Below are 15,721 nucleotides of genomic sequence, written 5' to 3'. Positions count from 1 at the left end.
GATGCTTGGAAATGTGGCCTTTACTTATTCAGCAGACATGTAGTAAACAACTGTTGGATGGGTTGCCACAACACTGTATGAACATGTTCCCCAGACAGTGAGTTATGTTGACATTGATGTTTGCAGGGGCAGGAGGACTCGCGGCTTGACGGGTTCCCTCTGGATCAGTATCAGAACTCATGCCACCTCTTCTGGGTCCTGGAGGAGCTCCTGCAGAAGTCAAAGGTACCGTGCAGGGTGGAGGTGGGATCGGAGCAGATGGGTTTCCTGCGTCACGTGGAGCAGCGCCTCTTTCTTTTGTCAGATGAGTTTCCTTTGTTTTCTATCTACATGTGGAGGATAGGAGGTCTCCTCACCTCCTCAGATAAGATCACACCAAGTGCAGGTGACCAGGTAGTTTTTAAAGAGCGGACTACAGCTGTTGATCCTCCTTTAGAGAACCATGCACTGTTTCTAGGTGCATTTGAAAGGAAAACACCAAATGCATCATATTGACAAGGGACCAGATCTTCAGATCTACTTGAAGGATAATTCTGGTGATGATCAGTATTTCTTTTTGTCAACAAATCCCAACAAAAGACCCAAACTGACAATAAACATCTCCTACTAACAACTGTGTGCATCCAACGTCTCATGTATCCCATCCCCGTGTGCCAGAGCTCCACACACCAAATGTGGATTAATTTACCTCTGAAAATAGTCCCGTCAAATGCACTGTTTCCTCCAGTTGATGTAGCATTTTTAAAAATGAACCATACGTCTGTAAGTTGTTTTAAAGATTTGCGTCTTCAGTGGGAACCAATGGTCTTGGAGCTATGAGCCAGAAAGTACTGAGAGATCAACACAAGTGTCAGTTTCGGTCATCTCATGGGATTTGTTCATCCTTACAAAAATAATCAGAATCAGCTTTATTGGCCAGGTGTTTTGGACATCCAAGGAATTTGGTTAATAAAGGTCTAAGATAATTTTTTTTACAACAAGTTACTGAGCAGTTAAACCTCGTGGACAGCGGCTGATAGACAACGTCCTTATATATACATACAGCCAAGACATTTCAGCCTGGGACAAGTAGCGCAAGGTGTTTCTGTAAGACATTTCAGCCTGGGACAAGTAGCGCGTGCTGAAACTGAGTGAAGTGATTCTGGTAAGAGCCATGAGAAGACTCAGTGAAGTGATTCTGGTAAGAGCCATGAGAGGACTACCACATGAGCAGCACTGAAGTGACACGTCTGTAGACTCTCAGAGAATTACTGTCAGCACAGAAGTCTGTAAGTAACCAAACATTTAATGAGGATTTCAATCCTTTTACAGGCTCAGTGGAATTTGTTTCCATTTGTGGCCGTTCTAATAGCAGCAGCATCAAAAATGTGTGAAATGCTTGTACTTCAGGTCCATTTTGCTTTTAGTTTGTTCATTCTGCAAAGTGGTGTGAAAGGTAAATCCTGATATTTTCTAATAATTGTTTACTCTGACATATATCTGTAACTGAGTAATAACAAATTGTGACTGTCAAGCAGTTGTACCCTCTGTGTGTTGTAGAGACAGACACTGAAATGCTGCTATTAATTAGTTAATGACACTGAAACTTACTGAAGGCCACATTGTTGCTGAGAACTCTTCTTATGTACTAACACTTTCAGTTCCTCCTTGAATTACTTTCTGTGAAGGGCCAATGAAAAGTGCTGACGTTGGCCTGTTTTATTTGTGTGTGTAGTGGCTGGTGCTCCTACCATTATTTCTCATGCTTGCTGCTGGTGATGTGTGTTTTGTGTTTTGTGACCTGAAGCTTAGTCGGTGTTGGCAGAGAAAAACTTTTCAGAAGTGAGACAGCAGTTGTGAATTCTGGTTCATTTTATAATAGCACAGTTTGTGTGATTGGAAATGTGCTGTCATTTTATGTGACATGTAAAGACTATAGTTTGTCTCGAAATTGATTTCACAGGGTAATTAGGAAACAGTTACACACAAAGGCAATCGATTCCATCAAAGTGAGGCAACACTACAGACTGAGAAAGGTGTAGGAGGCCGATGCACAATCTTCTGCTGTCAGAAGTAACAACAAACAAAATTTGGCAATATCAGTCCCATACTAATGAGCATTTTCTGTTTGTTCACTAGGCTATTGTAAAACATTTATGCAGATGTGTGTGCTACAGATTTTAGCTTCTCAAGACGGCTGTTCATTTGAATTTGTATTATGGTTCCTTCATTTTAAACATTTACAGATATTCATTTATTTTTGGCTTTAAAAATTATTTTCCAGTTGAAGCTACCGAGTCTGTAAATGGAGTAGGCGGTTGTTCAGTAGTGGTGTTCTCGCAGTGTCGCTCTGTATAATGTATAATGTGTGTATAATGTATAAAGTTGTATTAGCTTTTATCTGGTTCTCCACACTTTAACACAGCATGTGTTTATAATTTTATATAGTATTAGATTTTGACATTTTTGCTTTAACATGATTTATATATCAAAGCATGTGGTTTAATTAATAACCACCCTACATCATTATTTATTCTGAAAATGAGACGGAACACAGTTTTTGTTCTTGCCTTTACATCAGTCTACAAACTAGCACATGATTAAAAAATTAGTTGTGGTGCTTTTTTTATTTAAACTTTATTTTACTAAGGAGATGGATCCTGTTGAGGTTTACAGCTTCTTCTGGGAAGGAGCCCCCACATGTACAGTATTAAAAGCATACAACAGAAGGACAAGAAGGACAAAGGAGGGAAACATACACAGATGAGTGACACATGAAAGGACAAACCTGAATAATGGAGTGGTCTCCTCCAAGGTGACTTCCCCCCCGCCCACAGGACGCCAGGGGTCCCTCACTGGCCTGATGAGGATGACCATGATGTGAACCAGATGCTGTGGCCTTCCCAGTCACCAGGTCTCAGACCAGTTGAACAGCTATGGGAGATGTTGGAGCGACGTGTTAGACAGTGTCTCCACCACCATCATCAAAACACCATATGAGGGAACATCTGCTGGAAGAACAGTGTTCATCCCTCCAGGAGAGTTCAGAGATTTGGAGACTTAGAGCCAAGGTGGAGCTGTTCTGATGGCCCAGCTCCTCACTGGGACTCTGTCACCTGTTTGTGTGTCCCCATCCCCAGTAGAAGTGACCCCCTGGCATGTACAACTGTGGGCCATCTAAGTGGAAGCTTGGGTAGCCCTACGTTATTGGATTCTGTCTGATCCAAGCTCATTAGCCTTTCACCATTCCCTGCTTCAGTTCTTGCTCTCTCCTCACCAGACTCGGTGCAAGTGTCTGTAGTGACGTTCTCTTCCTTGCTGCTTATTTGGTGTCTGCAATAATGGCGCAGCTAAATATGTTTCCTGGTACGTCAAGAATTACCGAAGGCTCCCGGGTTGCAGCTGAGTTGATAGCCATCTCTCCTATTGTGTCTGTCTTGGGTTTGTGCACCTCTGTCTGTGATCTCCTCATCTTTCATATCCTGTTGAGAGCGCAGCAGGGAGAGGGTGCGCTTTAGAAGATAAAAATGGACTGCTCATACGTGCACTGATGGTTAATGTGGTTCAGTAGAGAAGTGAATGTCTCATTGTGTGTTGGTTCGACGGGGGCGAACGTGGTGGATTGCATCATCAGCAGTGAACCCTGGTGAGAGCCTGGGCACATGAGCGTGAGCCATTTCATCAGTGAAGGAGATTAACATTTGGATTATGAAAAAGTTTGTGCAGGTTTATAAAGACGTGCCTGTTGGTGCAGTAATAAAAAGGGATTAATCGTTGAAGGAATCTTAGTCTGGTGATAATTTATCTTATTGTCAAATCCCATCAAAAGACTCAAACCAACAATGTCTGTCTGTTGCAGCCTCATCTCTCTCCCCCCTCTGTGTCCAGAGACTCTTAAAACCCAGCAGTGACCACACTGTTGTGTTGGCTGACCTGTTCCTTCATCACCATGAACACACACACACAGAGAATTTCTTCAATTTTGGCAGAAATGTGCACTTCCTCCACCATGACCTGTTCCTTCATCACCATGAACACAAACAAAGGGAATTTCTTCAATTTTGGCAAAAACATGCACTTCCTCCACCATCCTTTAAGGATGAACTGATTAGATTTTGGTGGTCACAGTGACTTCACAGAGCAGTAATTCTAGTTGAGTAAGCTAAAAACTACCGTTCTGAGCCTTTCAAGGCAGCACAGTGGCGGTTAACTCCCCTCCAGCTTCCTCCCACAGTCCAAAGACATGCGGCTTAGGTTGACTGGTGGCTCTAAATTTCCCCTAGGAGTGAGTGTGGGTGTGTGTGGTTGTCTAAGTGTCATCCCTGTGATAGACTGGCGACCTGTCCAGGGTGGACCCTGCCTCTAACCCGATGTCAGCTGGGATTGGCTTCAGTCCCCCTTGACCCTATTCAGGAATAAGCGGTGTAGATAATAGATGGATGTATGAGCCTTTAAAAAAAAAAAGAAAGTATACACATGTGAGGTGTTTTAAAGATTTACATCTTCACTAGGAATCAGTGGGATTCGAGCTGAGAGTAGGAGAGTTGTTGAGAGATGGACTGAATATTTTTTGAGAGATGGTTTTGGTTTTCTCATGGGATTTGCTGGGAACAAGAAAATGCAGGATGACACCAGCCTTGCTGTTTAAAGATGTGGCATGTAATAATTAAAAAAATGATGATAATAGCAGTGAAAACGCTTTTTTAGAAAAATCAGAGAAGCAAAATACTGTAATAATTAAAAGTTGTTTTCTGTTGAGTAGTTTGAGGAGCCCAGCGAGCGTCCAGTGGTGCCTCAACCTGCTCGACCATAACGCTCTGTGGCCCAAATGAAAAGCTTGGGATAAGGTAAGAGAACATAAATCACTGAGGCTGTAAAGTGGCTTAGTGTGCAAAACTGTGAGCAGGCTGTGTAAATAATGCCTCACTAAGGTCTGTGCACACTCTGCCATCAGGCGTGGATGATTTATGAGCCCCCGGTGTCCTTAAATCCACACAGCTTTGATTGATACAGTATGAAAATGAATCCTCAGTATGTTCAGTGGCTGCTGTTATAGATCACAACACTTTGGAAGGCTGATGCCCCAAGTGGTCCAGTGTTGTTGGAGTCAACATGGTCTGAAGTGTGGAGTTCAATCATTCTGAGGTCATACAGGTTTTTGGAAGGGAAAAAGTTTGTTTGATAAATTCAGCCTGCACTTTAACCCCTCTGTATTGTAATGCATGACAAAAAGATGAGTTCAGCAGTCAAACTCGCTGAAAACGTGGAGATTTCACTGGTGCTTGGTGGATCATTCGTATGCTAGATTTGTCACAACAGTCCAAACGGGCCGTGTGGAAGTTGGCATGATATATTGACCAAAAAGCAACGGAAAGAGAATTGGGCTTCCTTGAACTTGTGGGAGAATTGATTTAAAGAAACATGTCACAACTGACTGAGCAAGAGCAGAGGATTAAATGTCTGCATGCTGTGATTTGGCTCCAGAAGAGGTTTAAAGAGTTGAAAAGGGCATGTGAAGAGTTTTGTTTGTGTCGCGGGACCCGGTGATTTCTGAACCACTTGTGCTGATAAACATGACATTTCAGTGCTTTTTGACCTCGTTTGACATGGGAACTGATTAAAGTTTGGTGCTCAGTTCGTGATGCTCTAAGTCACTGGCTTTATGTATGACTGTGATATGTGCATGTGAAATACATGATCTATAATTTACAGGTAACGTGGATGTTTTCGTGTTAGTTACCGCATAGGATTGTATTCTGGCGTCTGTCACTGACTGAACTGCTCTTCAGCTTGGTCTCTGGTTGTTTTGACATTCAGAGGTCTGTAGTGCCTGTTGCAGGACAGGTGACAGGTCCGGTGGGATCCCCCCACCCACCTTTTTCCTGGCGATGATGAGTCCTGAGTGCAGGGCAGGTCAGAACCTCTGAATCAGTTTCCTCACTGTCTGTTCTTGTCTTGTTTGGTGGACAGTCCCAGACACAGAGGGACGTGCAGGGCATTGAACTTAAGCTTTAAAATATTGGTGACACCTATGAGGACGGGTAGAGTTGGGTTCACTTAGTAGGTTCCTCTGAATCAGTTTCCTCACTGTCTGTTCTTGTCTTGTTTGGTGGACAGTCCCAGACACAGAGGGACGTGCAGGGCATTGAACTTAAGCTTTAAAATATTGGTGACACCTATGAGGACGGGTAGAGTTGGGTTCAGTTAGTAGGTTCCACTTTGAAAACTAGTTCATGGTCACAAATGCTTACTCTGGATTTGCATTGCCGTGTCAAGTACTTTGTTCGACCAGACGTTGTTTTTAAAGTGCTATACAAATAAATTTTGATAGATTGACAAATCATAAACATCGCAAGTATCAGCTGTTGCTAATTGACATCAGTATGCATGTGTCTTGTCTGTATGCGAGAGTTGCCCAGGGTTCCACATGTTCATCTCCTGATTATTAAATAAATGACCCCTGCATGTGCTGATGAGCCTAACTGTTCTTCAGTAACTTAACTGACCCCTGAAATAGGTTTCCACTGTTATGGTTCAAACAGGTCCAGCAGTTCAGTACTTGTTCTTTTAGTGTCAACACCTAAAATTGGAGAAATCTGTCTGAATTTGTGAGCAGGTTTTGTCTTAAAGACAGTGTCTTACGTCCATTCTCTGACTGTGTTTGCACTGTGTTATTTTGGGACCATCTGAGGGATGAATCACAGTAGAATCTCCCAGTACTGGTATCAGATATATTTAAATAGGTCTGGACCAAAACAGTCATTCTTTTATCTTCCCTATACTGACCAAGTCATGATTTTGATAGTATAATGTATTTGATTTTCTGTTGAATGTAGCAAGAAAAAATATAATTTTATGACTTCATGTGCAAAATAGTTGAGCATTAGTAATAAATAGCCCTGCACTGCCTTTCAGGTGGTGCAGGGCTAGTCACCCTCATGCACCTTGAAAAAGTCCAGGTTATGCCCTGCACCTGTGGACTGTCAGTACAAGATGATTCAGCTAACCAGAGCACAGACACCCACTCTGAAAAGAGGCTGATGGTATGCCACTCTTGATCCAAGTCTGTCCAGTTTAATAATCATTTTCAGGCCAGATGGAGCAGAAAGCGTGGAGACTAATTCACCTGCTGTCTCGGTTTCATGACCTGATGTGTGCAGACAGCTGCTAGCTAACATTAGAAGCCGTGATGTGGGCAGACTGAATGAAGTAGAATGTGCCCGTCGACCCCCGTGGCTTCACCTCGCATAATTCCTCGCTGACGAACACGAACAGAGCTCAGATCTGTGTGCAGAGACGTATATCTGTTCCTCTCACTGATGTGTGTGTTCAGTTGACTTTGAGGTGGACAGAGCCAGCTAGCCGCCTGGAGTCGCACAGACTGTGGTGAGGCACATTTTATGGGTGTGTAATGATTCGAGACATCTAGTGTAGCAGCTCTTGTCAGCAGTAGGTCACTTTCTGACTTAAATGTTTTATGATTTTTCTAAGAGGCAGGAACGCCCTGATCGCATCCACACACCTGGAGCTGCCCAGTACAACCACAGTCTGACCTGCCGGCCATTGGGCAGCTCCACAGGAGCAGCTGGGGTTAAGGCAGCACAGGGGTGTTGTAGAGGAAGAGGCAAGTGCTGTGTTTTCACCTGTCCCACCCAGATTTAATGCTGCTGCACAGGGGGTTGGATGGGAGACCTTCTGTTCACACGCTTTAGGCTACTACTGCCCAATTAATCAACTTAATTTGTATTGCATTTAATCACGATTTCATGTCCTCTGTTGCTCATCTCATTTTAGGTTATGAACATTAATTTGGCTTCCACTCAAAATTACTATACAGTGCTACTTTACAAGACTGTATGTGGTTTTGCATTGCATCTCCATATCCACAAGAGGCATTTCAAAACATCCAAAACATTTTATTTTAACTTTTATCTCTAAGTTGATCTGGAAGATACCAAATGAAGGAGGAGATAAGTTGATCTGGAAGATACCAAATGAAGCAAGCTATGTTGCTAATGTTCCTGCAGTTGGATAAAGGTTCAGCATACTGTTTTTTGTTGTTTGTTTGTTGTTTTTTGTTTTTTTGCATACCTCGAACAGGCTGGTATCAAGTAGTTTGAGCACAAACAGCCTGGCACTGCCCCGTCTCTTCCCCCCACTTGGTCTCGGAGCGCACAGACAGAAGAATGTAATCTGGTTTAGCGAGCTGTAAATCGAGGCCGACTTCTGCTCATTCATCTTAATTTTACAGGTGTTTGCGTCACTGGGAGATGACAGCATCATTTTCTCTTCAGCCATGTTAATTTTTGACATATTACTTCAGTATATTGGTGGAAATACACAGGAGGATGAGACAGCTTCGAACAGTCTCAGTACTCCAAATAAGAGCGTTTCTTATTATTACACAATTGGCTGAGCGACACCACGTTGTGTCACAATTTGTGCTGGAAGTTGTCAGGAGTGCATACGCTCTGGTTATTTGTGTATATCACTGTCTAATGAAAAAAGTTGTGCGAGGTGGAAAACTTGTTTTTCAAAATACACCCATGCTCTAAACGGTTCATTTAAACATTAGCACTTACTGAAGTCAGACTTTATCAACACACCAATATTACAAACAAATAATAACAGCGTAGCTTTCCCTTGGTGTCAAAGTTGACAAAATAGCAAAGAAATTACCAAAACTTTGAGCCACTGAGTCTGATTTGTGAGTCCATTTTTCTGGGGGCACAGTCAGCTTTACTTCAGATCTACTTCCCACTGACTGCCTCCCCGGCAGCTGATTGAGACCCCCCCCACCCGGTATGGACACCTTCAGTTGAGACCAGTGGACTGTTTCCATCTCTGTCTTTTCTGCACCTGAACGTGGTTTAGATTCTGGACAGACCCGATCTTCATCTTTTTGCTTCAGCTCAGTTCATAACAAGCGGAGCAATGAGAGCTGCATCGAGGGCTGATACAAATGAATCCACACTATAAATACACTTCATTAATTTCTAGTGTCATTTATTGATCAGGTGACTAGAATTTAAAAGGTCAGACGCTAGCAAAGCCCCACACAATTTCCCAGAATCCAAGATGACATCTTCTGATTTCTTTTTTTTTCTTCCAGAGATATCAAAAGCAACAAACCTGCACATTTGAATATTTGGCATTTTTTGCTTGATAAGAGGCTGAAACAAATATTTGAATTAGACCAAGGCTGATAAATTGACCATGTTATGATCACAACTCAGTAAAAATAATGATTAAGAGGATCTTTATTAAGGGACCTTATTCAGAATTGTTCATGCAGGTGAATTATGTGATGGACAGACTGACCATCACGCTCTGACATCATTTCAGCTAATGCACGAATTGTTAACTTTTTCTCTGGTAAAAAGTAGCTGTAGCTGAGCTTTCTAACACACTGCTCTGTTTTCTCATGCACAATAAATTTCAGCAGCTCCACATCAGTCCTGAATGACTGTTATTAGAGTTGTTTCCAATTAAACCAAGCTTGTCAGGTAATGCAAAGTTCAGTTGCAATTTAACAAGGGTAATTTTGGCCTTTGCTTTGGGGTTGTCTTAATAAGCCAGGGAGGGCTCTCATTTTCTTGTTACTGCTTGGTTTGATGGACTGTTTGTCAGACTCTTCTTAATTCACCCCAGAGTGAAATCATCATTACTTCCCTCTAAAATATTCAAACAAACAGTCATTGACACTCCAGCAATGTAGAGGCTGTGGTCTCTGATTGTCTCCACCCCGAGTGCAGCTGAGCACACTTCCCTCCGAACACTGTGAGTTGACCCGTTATCTGTTCTGTCATGCTTCATTGATTGCTTTTCACCTGACAGGAAGGGCAGCCAAACACAGCAGCACCTTTCAAACCTGTGAATTCAGTCACTTGTTGAGGTAACAGGAAAGCTGTGTTCACTGGTTCTTGAAAAGGAAAGAAGACGAACAAAATCTTGACATTACAGCAAACGGTGTCCATCAATACCAGATAAAATAAGCTTCACACTGAACCCTTGCTGCTCAATACCTAAAATATAAATGTACATAATGACCTGATTCATTGCTGTGACAAGTGGCCAAACAACATAACTTGACATTTATACAGCTCTTTGGCCTTGCCCATGGTAGTAGTGGGCGTCTGACTGACTGTGGGGTGGACAGGTGTCTTTAAAGAGCTCAGACAGGTGCTACTAATTTAGATTAATGAGTGGAGTAGAGGTGGACGTTTTCAAGGCACAGTAACAGGTCTTTGAGAGCCAGAATTCTTGCTGTTTCTCAGGTCTTCAAATACTTATGTTCAGCAGTGCAAGACAAATAAATTCTTTAAAAATCATACAATGTGCTTTCCTGAAAATGTATTTTTAATTCTGTCTCTCAGAGTGGGAATGCACCTACAATGTGAATTTCAGACCCCTCCATGATTTCTAAGTGGGAGAACTTGCAAAATCGCAGGGTGTTCAAATACTTCTGTTCCTCACTGTAAATACATACTGACACATTTACTGTTAGCCAGGCGGCAATTTCTACAGTTTGTCCCAACCAGGCATCCGTAGTTTACGTTGTTGCTAGGCAAGGATGTGACGGGAGGGGCAAAGAGCCGTTTATGGTGCCTCACCCTCTTGGCCAAAAAGAAATCCTGTAGAGTAGCTGGCTGGCTTTCTAAAACAGACTGTAGATTGGTGTGAGAACGGGTCGGGTACAACTTCAACCTCTCTTAACACGGTTTCATCACACTGCTACACGTGGCAGATTACAACCTCGTTCAGCAGCCTGAGTGTTTTAAGTGAGAGCCTGTCTGAAGGCGTGTGCCTTCATCCCTGTTGTTCATTGTGCTTCGCTCATCTTTGACAGCACCCTCTTCACCCCACCTTGGAGTGTGGTCAGTCAGAACATCCATCACTTTGGGCTTTATCCTCATGTCATGTGAGATGGCTTTGTGTTTTTTTAGGCTCAGCCAGGCCTGTAAGACCAGTCATGTCTCGGCATTTATTCTCATTCATTAGTCTCTCCTTGTCTTTTCAGACAACACGTGTGTGTATGACACTGAATAATTACCACATTAAAGTGATGTTTCAGTCTCACCTCTTTCTATCTACATGCAGGTGGTTGAGAGCACTCATCTCTCATTAAAGCATGTTTCATGCTCTACTTGGCTTCCATTTTTGAGAAGGTTTGAGCGGTTTTTTATGTTTTTCTCCTATAACCATGCTCACACGTACAGAATAAATGACTTACTGCTTTTCTGACAGACCAAAACCAAGTTAGGCTTTTATGGGATTTGTTGACAGCCTTGTACATATTTCGCTCCCACTTCTAAGTGTCATCTCTCAGCACTTTCTGATTTCTCTCCTCAGTCTGTGGCTGTCAGCCTTCAGGGTTCCTACTGAAAACTTGAATCTAAAAAAGTGAGTAGACCTTATAAACATGTACATACACCATATAAATACAGGATTTAAATGTATTCATAAAGACTCAGTAATTTTAGAAGACATTTGGGCAGTTTTTGTCAAACGGGAGAAATAGAGCATTGGTTGGGACTATTTTCAGCAGCGAATTAATCCACATGCACTGACACACTACAGTATACTGTATGTAACTTAAAATAATTTGTTTCTTTGACTCTGTGGTTTGGCTAACAGCTCCAAACTGACTGACTATTAAAAAATACTTCTTTGTGAGAATGGGGCCTTTTACCATGTGTCAAACTTAAACTGCTGCAACAGATTCTGACTGTCACCCTGCTGGTTGGTAGTGTGCTAGCGGGCAGTGGTAAGTCTCAGTAGTCATAAGCAGCTCACTACTGCACGGTCTCACGCGGTACTAATATGGACTTTTTAAATGAAGTTCTTTCTTCTCCCTTTTCAGTGGCGTGTGAGAAATGCACAGTCATCGCCAGCACGTGTTCTGCAGAGGGCTGATGCCTGTTGATGAGCTCCTCTTGTGCCTAAATCCAACTAAGTCTAGTCGTCTCCTTTCAGACTCTGACAACATCTGACTCACATACAGAGAAGGAAGGAAATGGAGCTCAGATAGTCTCTGTGACATTTGGAAAGATCACGTGTCACTGTCAGACGCCTTAAATGCTATTGCGGGGACTTTTACTTCTGCCAGTGTCATTAAAGCAGTTTGGTTTAAGTTACTGAGCCGGGCATAAGACCTGTCCCTTGTTGAGGTATCAAGCTGCTGCAGAGGTCTTAAAGAGGCTCGTAAACTGTTTTCAGGCTGTTATTTCTTTGTCTCACGGTGTGGCGCCCCCAGTTCGTTTCCACCCACAAAGTGTTCAGATGGGAAAGTGCAATCAAAGATCTTTGATTGACGCGGACAAGATCATTACTTTTTTCTCAGGGTGTGGGCACAAAGCTCGTCTCTTTCACCCACAACATTCAGACATTCTCTGTGAGAGACGAGGAAAATAACAGTTTCGGTTTAATTAATTGATCAACAGTTTGTTTGGGACCACTGACAGGAGCCTCACAGGATTTCATGATATTTAAAAAGCGCTTCACAGATTTCATACATGAACCACAGTAATAGATTATCCTGTGATAAGTTGACATTTTATTGGATGATCCCACACTCGTCGTTAAACCACCTGTATTCACTGGTCATTATTTACGTTCACTGCTGCACTACATGGCTCTGAAGAGTCGTCTCTTCAAAATATGGTAATAAAAGTTCTAGTTTTCACAAAATACTGACCCAACCTACACACACAAACATACAGAGCGGTTGTCACTACCTAATCCCCTCTGTTAGTTGTGTTGAACACATCATTGCATCCTCGGCTCTGACTGGACACTGGTTTTCTGCCAGACTAGCAGACAGCAGTGCCACCATTTGTTTCCACATGTCTCTGTTTTATCCTAGTAACTGGTTAAAGACACGTCATAGAGAGCTGGGAAACTGGAGACCTCAGCTGTCGGCTTCTCTTCCATTTTGTTTAACGTGGAGTGGAGTGGAGCAGTGAACAACTCTGCTTCTGTTTCTGCTGGAATCAAGATGCTGGCTGTGACCTGGCTGTCGCTCGCACTGTGGCAGAGGATATTTGCATAAAGCTGGACACTTTTTAAATCCTCTTTTTGAGTCGTCTCGACTTCTCTCACAGATGATGATGATCAGAAATGCAAGAACATGAGTCCTACAGGCAAAAGCATGAGAGCACTGGGACGGGGTTCAGACAGGGCAGCTGTTTAATTATATTTGTATTAAAGAACCAAAAACTAAATTTGATTATTTATAAACCCTTTTCAGGATTATTCCAGATGTACTAGAGCCTGCTGATGAAACATACTATTCTCTACATGTAGAGCTGATGTATACATTTTATTTTCTTTACCCTTGTGCTCTGTTCGGGTGATTTTTACCCGTTTTCACTTTTCATTTAAAGAAAAAAAATACTTGGAATTATTTTTTCGGGCTCAAAAAAAAAAAGACCTTGCCTCATTTTGTGTGAAGAACATAAATCAGAACAAATTTTCAATGACAGCACACTGCACCCCCCATATCACTATTGATGAGCAGCTGATGCCCTTTAGGGGCTGCTGCCCCTTTAGGCAGTATATTCCATCTAAACCAGCAAAATATGGCATAAAGATCTGGGCTGCCTGCAATGCCGCAACCTCGTATGCTTGGAACTTACAAGTGTACACAGGGGAACAATCAGCAGAGCCTGAGGTAAGTGTGTAAGCTGTTGCAGGATACTGTATGTGTGACACTCCTGCTTTGGGAGGGAGAGAGACTATTTGCCAAGTATAATTTCTTATCTTTTCATTATTCTAGGTTGCAGCCAGCACCAGGCCACTGAAGCGCTGTGGAGTGTGTGGAGTGGACCCAAGAAGGACAGGAAAACACCACATACCTCATCAAGTGCAAGAAGTACATATGTAACACACACTCAAGAAGGCTCTGCCCCTCATGTGATGTATAGGTTTGTCTGTATTCAATGGGGGCTGTGTTGTGTAGACCAAAATGGTTACCGAGTGTTCAGCTTGTGCTTGTGCAAACTGTCCTGAATGTTTGAAATGAATGAGATTCAAATAAAAATCAGTAGTTGTGAAAAATCTTGCTTCATTTGTAAATTTGTTTTTTTTTTTCAGTCATCTAACCAAAAATTACAATAACATAGTTTTAACCCTTATGTAAAGTAATCTAACAAAGGTAAAGGGCAAGTGTAAACATCTGTTGATTATTAGTTGGTTATTACATTGTTTTAGATTAAAATTCTTTGATTATGTTGAGTTACAAAGCCAAAAGATGCTGCCGGTAAATAACACCCGCAAGCACAGGCAGCGTAAACTAAACATGAACAGAGCACAAGGGTTTACTTTATATCTTTCACTTTGATTGGTGCAATTGTTCAATCTGATCCTGTAGAAGTTAATTTTCTGGTCTTGTGCACATCGAGATCCTGCGGCTCCCTCACCTTATAAAAACTGAAACAATATGTGAAGCGGGGTCCTTCTGTAGAGCTCACTTAATCACTATTTGGATTACTAACCAATTAGGAACTCGCAGCCGCACTGACTTTCAGGTTAAACTGCTGTAGCTTCACTGCAGAATGACTCAGATGCACATCGAGAACCTTGTTTGCTTCTCCTGGTAAACAGTGTTAGTTAATAGATGAGCTTTCTGCTCAGCCAGAGAAAATGAATGAGTAATGACTTTCAGCCATCATGCACCGTGTTGCTGTGGTCAGATTATTACAATCACTTTCAGCCACCACTTAGAAGGAAAATGGCCAATAAATTAAGGCCTCAACGAATGACATTTTAATTATAGGTTCATGCGATTATGATAGTAATGGCTAATTGCTTAGTCTTTAAGATGGCTATTACAGCTGCTCCACATTGAGTGCTGATGTTTTGCTTGGTTTAAAACCCAAAAATCTTCACTTTACAATGCTGTAAAACAGAAGAAACAGCAAATCTGGGGACCGCAGTTTGGTGTTTTTGCTGCATCTGTTACCTGAACCACTGAACCATGAGCACAGCTCAACACCTGATGTCTGTCTGTAAAACAAAATGCAAAAAATCCTGGTGGAGTTTTGGTAGTGCGGTGTGTATGGGAACATGGCGGCGACACGACTCCTGCTGTGCCGGTGAATCAGTGGGTCGTGGAGACATGGAGGCAGCTTTTGAGTTTGTATCAAACGAAACAAATATGTGGTTTTCCCTGTTTGTGGCTATAAGAGGTTTAATTAAAAAAAAACACAGAGGAGTATAATTAACTGTAAACTGATGGTTATAGTAGCCTAACCTTCTAGTTGAACAGTATAACAGTGTGAATTTCTTCTGTTTTTAGAGCCTCTGCACATTCACACCCCGGGTAGATCTCTTAGGTCGTCCATTCAGGTTCTAGTGGATGTAGATCCATATTAAAACACGGGTGACAGAGCTTTTGCAGTGGCAGCTCCAAGACTCTGGAACAGTCCTCAACATATTTATTCACACAGGCATTTGATTCTGGTGCAGTCTGAGGCATCTGATTAGTTCTTGGACTTTATCTTTTTTATTATGGTTTTATGTGTATTTATATTTTTTATAGGTTTTATTTTCTGTTTTAACTCTTTTAGCTCTTTTTACCCTCTGTGCAGCACTTTGCTATATAAGGTGCTATATAAATACAATTTGCTTTTATTTCTACAGATTTATGATGAGCTGCAGCTGGAACAAGAAAAGTATCACTGACAAACTGCATCCATCCATCCATTTTCTACCGCTTAGTCCCTGAACGGGGTCACGGGGG

The 15,721-nt window shown here is 42.2% G+C and overlaps 1 protein-coding gene and 1 long non-coding RNA gene across 5 annotated transcripts in view; both read left to right on the top strand.

Annotated features, from left to right (window-relative positions):
* The window catches only part of mei4 (meiosis-specific, MEI4 homolog (S. cerevisiae)), a 37,245-nt gene extending 36,187 nt beyond the window's left edge, over window positions 1-1,058 (top strand). For 2 of the 3 annotated variants that reach the window (XM_020619457.1, XM_020619455.1), the window contains exon 4: window positions 127-1,058. In XM_020619457.1, coding sequence (XP_020475113.1) covers window positions 127-495 — 369 coding nt within the window. In that variant the 3' untranslated portion in view covers window positions 496-1,058. The remainder of the gene's footprint in view (window positions 1-126) is intronic. The other variant, XM_020619456.1, reaches the window with a different exon arrangement.
* Window positions 1,059-1,163: 105 nt separating this feature from the next.
* Window positions 1,164-15,721, top strand: part of LOC109971309 (uncharacterized) — a 29,854-nt gene continuing 15,296 nt past the window's right edge. The window contains exons 1-2 of one of the 2 annotated variants that reach the window (XR_002276530.1): window positions 1,164-1,268; window positions 4,742-4,826. This is a non-coding gene — a long non-coding RNA (uncharacterized LOC109971309). The remainder of the gene's footprint in view (window positions 1,269-4,741; window positions 4,827-15,721) is intronic. The other variant, XR_002276531.1, reaches the window with a different exon arrangement.

The sequence above is a fragment of the Monopterus albus genome, unplaced genomic scaffold (genome assembly GCF_001952655.1).
Source record: "Monopterus albus unplaced genomic scaffold, M_albus_1.0 scaffold220.1, whole genome shotgun sequence".
NCBI classification, from domain to species: Eukaryota; Metazoa; Chordata; class Actinopteri; order Synbranchiformes; family Synbranchidae; genus Monopterus; species Monopterus albus.
This window is presented reverse-complemented; position numbering and strand designations above follow the sequence as displayed.